The sequence below is a fragment of the Cryptomeria japonica genome, chromosome 6 (genome assembly GCF_030272615.1).
Source record: "Cryptomeria japonica chromosome 6, Sugi_1.0, whole genome shotgun sequence".
NCBI lineage: Eukaryota > Viridiplantae > Streptophyta > Pinopsida > Cupressales > Cupressaceae > Cryptomeria > Cryptomeria japonica.
The window spans coordinates 165,676,346-165,683,032 of record NC_081410.1 but is presented as its reverse complement, the minus strand read 5'-3'; the positions used below and the strand labels follow the sequence as shown (position 1 = coordinate 165,683,032).

The 6,687-nt window shown below is 33.0% G+C and overlaps 1 protein-coding gene across 1 annotated transcript; it reads right to left on the bottom strand.

Moving 5' to 3' along the window:
- Nucleotides 1–1,377: 1,377 nt before the first annotated feature.
- On the bottom strand, nucleotides 1,378–4,855 carry LOC131033324 (peroxidase 29). Its single transcript, XM_057964521.2, has 4 exons — nucleotides 4,448–4,855; nucleotides 4,147–4,338; nucleotides 3,551–3,716; nucleotides 1,378–2,049 (listed from the first exon to the last, which is right to left on the bottom strand). Exons 1-4 carry the CDS (start codon nucleotides 4,670–4,672, stop codon nucleotides 1,652–1,654), a joined length of 981 nt encoding a protein of 326 aa, XP_057820504.1. The 5' UTR covers nucleotides 4,673–4,855; the 3' UTR covers nucleotides 1,378–1,651.
- Nucleotides 4,856–6,687: the final 1,832 nt, after the last annotated feature.

The following is a 6,687-nucleotide window of genomic DNA, read 5'->3' as shown; positions in this document are numbered from 1 at the left end:
TGAAAAACCTAATGGAATGTAAGTGAATTGCATTTTATTGACAGACAGAACCGCATACGCGGTTTTAGTTTTTAAACCGTGTATGTGGTTAGTGTGCTTTAAACCGCATACGCGGTTTAGCTTTGGTTAGGCTCGGCAAAACGAGCCTAAACGCGTACAGGGTTCTTTAAATTTGAAATACCCCGTGCGCGTTTTGGTGTTTTTCATGTTTTTTTGGGGGTGTGTCCACTTTTTTGACCACCATCTTTGTGCACATACCCATTCTCATCAAGGTTTCTCCATGTAAGATTTATCTTATTGTTTGCATTGTGTTATGTTTTCTTCTTTATTGATTCATTAATTTGACTAGCTTAATAACATGTTTTATTAGATTAAATCACTTAATTGTTAATACTTTTATCATGTTGCTTACCCTAAAATTTTAACACCTTTGTCCTAAATTGACTTTATGATAGAAATCATAATTTGATGATATGCTTATGTATAAGAACATCCATTGCATCATTTGTCATCTAAAAATTAATACAAAAATCTCTTAATAGAAGGACAAGAACAATCATAACCACACACACATCCTAACTCATGATATGACTTGGTGATCATTCTAGAGCTCATGTGAATTTTTGAAGTTTGTTGTTTGTCAGGATATTTTTAAGTACTACCATCTTGATATAAAAACCTTAAATAATTTAATAGAGATTATCATTGTCTAGCAATTTGTTTTCTAAGAGTTGATAAGACAAAATCTAGAGATAAAAAGTTGAGTCTAGAGATACAATGTGAGTTTGTAGCCACAAATTAGGTCCATAATGGTGAAGCTGACTCAAAATAAAACAAAAACAAAAACAAAATACATTTTAATTTTGATCCACTTAGATGACTGCATAGAACATTTCTAAATTTCAAAGTAGACAAATCTCATTGTCACTCTCAATTGACACATTTTTTTTAGTCACAAATTTAAACATTCCCTCTTCATCTATTACTATTTTTGACATGATCATACATTCGATTTGATATTCCATACATTGGACAACTCCAACAACAACAATTTAATCTAAATTAATTTGTACACAAATTGTTACAATTAGAACGTGCCAATGCCCATTTTATATTCTCTACTTTCCAAAGAGCAAAACAGTTCTACTAACATTTGAGAGGAACTATACTGCAATACGACCTTGTTTAATTGAACCTAAATTAACCATAAAAAAACCTATACATTTTCCTTTTCAAATAAAAATTCTGAAATAGCCAGAAATTAAAGTAAATGAAAAACACCTACTTGTGATTTCTGAGAACTCGACGTACTTTCCCCACTTTACATTGAGAATTCATGTCCATGCATTTACGTAGACACGCTCATGCAATATGCAATTGCAACAGAAGATGCACCCACTGAATTTATATATTCATCTATGAAATTCAATCTGATTAGAGATTCATCAATTTCAACAATTTACAGATCTAATGTCACCAGATTCACAGGCCTCTCCAACAATAAAATTAAGTGAAGTTGGACAGCCTTTCCATACACCCAAAAAAAATAACTACTGTACTTAAATATCACAGTGCAGATGGCTGCATGCTCAGCACATAAGTTTTAAGACCATTCAATCACAGTCAATATAAAAGTAACTAACTGTGCTGTTCAAGAATTGACAAACTTACAGTCCTTTCTAATCTGCCCTTGATCACCTGTCAAGACATTATATTGACTAAGTTGAAGAAAAGCAGCAGAAAACCTGTCAAAAAAATACTGCTGATTTTGAGAGAAAATGGAGACAAAGACAGACGTTCTGGGATCCAAAGCTATTTCAGAGTCAACTGTGAGAAGCCCACGTCCATTCCTGATGTCCCTGAAGTACTGATTGTCAAATATGAAATTTGTCAAATCATTTGGAGCAAAAGTGACATTGGAGAAGGGTGCAGGGACTCTGCAGAGCATCCTCAAAGCTGCTGAAAGAATTGGTGACATGTTTGGATCTCCCTGAGGGCTCAACCTGTTCTCAAAATTTATGCAGTGTCCCACTCCTAGTGTGTGTGCACCTGTAAAATATGAAATGGACATCATAATGTAAAACTAACTCTCTTCAATCTTCAAACATAAATTATTATACAGAAAAAAGAAAAATCTTGTCATATCCTATGAAAGTTTCTGATAGTGCTAATAAACTTATTTGGACAGATGGTGGGAAATGTTAGAGAATGCAATGTGTTGAAAAAGGACTCATGGGTGTTTTTCTTCACATCGATCTGTTTGAATGAGTGAGTTGAATTGGGTTTTTATAAATATCTGCGGGTTGAAGATCTGTGATTTTAATGGCATATGCCTGTTTTTCTTCCTGTGAATCTCTTTGAATGACTAAGTTGAGTTGGGATTTCATATCTGAGTTAGGGTTATGAATAAAGAGGACACAGATGTTTTTCTTCATGTGAATCTTTCTGATTGATTGATTTGAATTTATAAATGTTTATAATTTGAAGATCTATGACTAAAAATGATATATTGGTAGAGGATTCAATAGTTCAGAACCCTAATTTTGTGCCTCTCAAAATCATATATGATAAGTTCAAATTACTCTTAATTTTTAAAGTAGATTATTTAGTAAAGATATATATGATATCACATGATTTGTTACTTTTTAGATTTGAAGAATACATTTTATTTGATTATGAGTACTCTATGATCAAGAGAACCAACTATAAAATCACAACTATTAGTATTATATTATTGAAAAAATGAACATTAAATCAATTAATACTATCAGAACTATTGAAACATGTTGGATTACCAGATTATTTCTTTGACTGACTGAGTTGAGTTGGATTTACTTAAATCAGAGATAGAATAACTGTATGGGTGAAATAACACGAAAAAGGAGATTTAGAGTGGTCTTTTTCCTCTAAATTTAGATTAATAAGCAGAATGACACAAAACATACAGATTTTGTTTTTCTTGTAGCTCAAGTACTATCTATCAAGGACTTAAAAGTATTTCACCATAGGAAACAATTAGCTGACAAATTTATAGTACGGTTCTTGGTAGCCTATCTGAATTGATTCAAACCAAATTGGAAATTAGAATGCATGATATTCAAATTAAGCTAGACAATCATTTTTCTATTCTAGCTTTTGCATGGAATGAATCAAATTACACATCAAAAAGCGTCACTTCAGAGAAGAGCATATGCTCTAGTCAAATGTTAAAATAGTAGTAATTAAGGATGACAAATAGGCAATTACCTACCAGTTTATAAGTTGCTTTCCTTGAATACCTGCAAAAATTTCATTAACTTTTCCATAAATAGAAAAAGAAATTCTATATTACGGACAGAGCAGGAGTAATTATTGCATGCCATTAATTTGCCTGTGTACCTATAAATGCTTCGCTTTGAAAGAGCAATAAACTACCTTAGTCAGACATTTTAGATGCTCAACAAACGTTGAATTTCTATGCACTTTTCTCACTAAATTTAGAAAGTTATTCTTTCTGAAACTCATCAACTTTAGACATATGTTCTGTTCATTAATCTTTCACACAACATACCTAAAAGTGCAACTCCATCTTCAGCGCTTATGTTCTTCTCGCTGAAGATCTGCAGCATGCTTCCCACCGAAAGTGTAGCCGGAGGAAGCTGCTTATCTGCTCTGATATTGCTTGCATTAATCCCATCTCGCCTCCCAGTCAAAATCGGTATAAATGGCCCTCCAGACTGCAAAACAAAACCATACCACCCATCAACCCAAAAACTCACTGTGTCACTAAAACATGGTGAAATGGAAAAAATGTAAATGGGGACTTCACAGATGATTAGATTGAATGTCAGAGCTTTTAAAAAGATACATTTTTTTATATAAATCAGAGAGTTATTGTTGTTGTTTGTGGTTTTGATTTTGTGTAATTTTTTCATTCATGTTGCGGATCATATCTTTCTATTTCATTAGAATTCTATTCTTTCATCCTAACGATAGGTCACAAGTACGATCCAAAACATTGACACAAAAACTATCACACAACACACGATCCAAATCTGAAACAACAACAATATCTATCATGGATTGTGAAAAGTTAGCACATTTAATCAGAGTTTTTCCGAGAAGCTCTTACTTCAGCTTTCTACACACATTAAAACTCAGCATTACCAGAACTACAGCATCTCTAGCGGCCATTTGGATGATATCTGCACACGAAACGGTTTGTGGGCATGCTCTTTCCAGTTCTGATTTGATATCATCAATCAGATCCTGACGCCTCAGACCGAAATTCCGCTCTGAAACAGTCTCAGCAACAATCCCAGGAGGAGAAGAATGCAACAGAACTGAAGCATCACAGCCCTAAAAAACACAGAGCAATCACTAGTATTACTCATTATAAAAACAGAGCACCATCAATATGTCTCAGTGACCGAGATTGAAATGAAGAAAAAGATTGCAACTAACTTACATCTACTTGACAGTCATGAAAAGACAGTCGCAGAAGAGCTGCAGGAGCAGTAGGATCTCTGTTCATGCCCTGCTGTGTGACTTGTCTGGCAATGTTCTCTGCATTGGGGCAGCTGCTATTGTAAAACTGAAGCCTCAGTCCATTATCATCCCCAAGTCCCGGTAAAGAAGCAATTATAATGAAACCAGTTATATATGCTAAAAAATAAGTTGCAGAAAGGCCCATTTTTTTTTTCTTCCTTCTTCTTTCCTTTCAAGTTCAGAGTTTTGTTTCACTGCTGTAATGTCTAGTGCAGCAGAAGATATATCAGCCCCTCGACTGTATTAAAATATAAGAACTAAGGACGCATGTTTTTAGTTTGAATCCATGTGAAAGGATTTGTGGGTCGTTAACAATTACGATTATCAAAGAAGTTCTTAAATGCACTCCCTGAAGAAAATGCATGCATTCAGACAACGCACATTTGTTAAATTTGAGCATTGCAACTTCATTTGCTGCACAATTGAATTGGGAGTTCATTATGTCAGGCATTTATTTCGTCAGAAATCGCTAGTTATTGTGCCTGCATATAGCAGATCCTTTTCACGCGGTCCAAGTTTACAAGAGTATGCCACTGCTGACAAATTTAGTCATTTTCACTCCTGTAAAACTCCAATTGGATTAATGGTGTTTCATCAAAAACACAACATACAACTTAAATAGAAGTGGAAAATGCTTTTAAAAATAAAAAATAAAAAATCAAATTGCACTCTGCTGTTCTTTTTTATACCATTTGTACATGTACGTCAAATTAAGATAATTTATTAAGTATTTCTGGCTAAAACTTATAGAATCAGTCAATACTATTTTATCTACATTAATATCCAACATTTCTATATATTTTTTTGTATCAATATCATATATTGAGTTGTTCTCGAAGGCTAATTATTTGTACAAAAGTTTTTAGTTCTTCTCCATTATTAGTAGGTCGCATGATGCTTCTTGTTAACAACTAATTCCTTTTAATGCTATATACACTAAGTGCAAACATCTTTTGTAGGTATCAAATATATGTTTTCCCACCAAAATATTTAGCCTAACTTAGCATCAGGTAAGCAATGAGAAATGAGATATTCGATGAGTTAGCTTTGATTTTGAACTATGATATAGCTAAAATAAGTTTCCAGTTGTTAGCAAATGGGCTTCAAGTTTTATCTGTCAAAGATCACTTCCAACACAAAGAATAAAAAGCTATTTAATACTTATAATTTATTTTATAAGTTATTTGCTAACGCATGCCAATGTGAGCTAGTTAGAAAATAATGTTAGATTATAGCATCCCTAGGACTTCTAAGCTCATTCCCATAAACTACAAATAGAGTTTCAAAAATGAGGGCATTGATAAGGGTTAAATAAAAATGTCAACAATAATCATTGCCATGCAAACAAACCTAAAAGGATTTAAAGAGTCCACTACATTGGAGGATCCTCAACATGTACCTTTAAAACAAACAAAATCAACTTATTAAGTTATCTCCTGTTAGTTCTATTGATACATATAGAAGTGTACCAACACATTTCAAGGTTATATTTTGAGGTTTATCATCAAACATATCAGCTAAAACTTAATGATTTTAGTCTACTTGTTAATCCTTGGTCTTTTCATGCCTAAGTACAATCACAACCTATCCCCAAATCTTAATTTTTGTTTTGACTTTTTTCTTCTTTTTTTTGTACTAGGTGTTGGGACCCAAAATTACTACCCTCACTTTTGAGGGGATCAATCCACTTCAAGGGTAGGGATATGTCATTTTTCAAGGTGGCTATACCAACTGATCAAGAAAGGGTGAGTGATGATAGATTAATTGCTACAAGTGAATAATGTATTATTTACTTCAGGCTTAACTAGACCCAAGAAAGTGTTCCTAGACATAACATTTAACAAGATTTGAACACAACTAAAGGTAAATAAAGTGAAACAACAAGAGTAGTGCATACAATCTACATATGGTGCTAAAAGTTATCACTAGATTGAGGACTAACCTATTACATATATAACTTCTATTAAGTTGACAAAGACATCATTGAAACATTGCAAGATGTGGGCATGCAAGAAATGACCGTTAGGGATAAATCTTTTAAGGATTGCTAACAATACATTTTCTTTATATATATATTTTTAATTATTAAATGTATACAAATCTACTTCCTACTCATACATTATTGTTTAAAGATGTTTTTCAATGTACGTGTATACATGG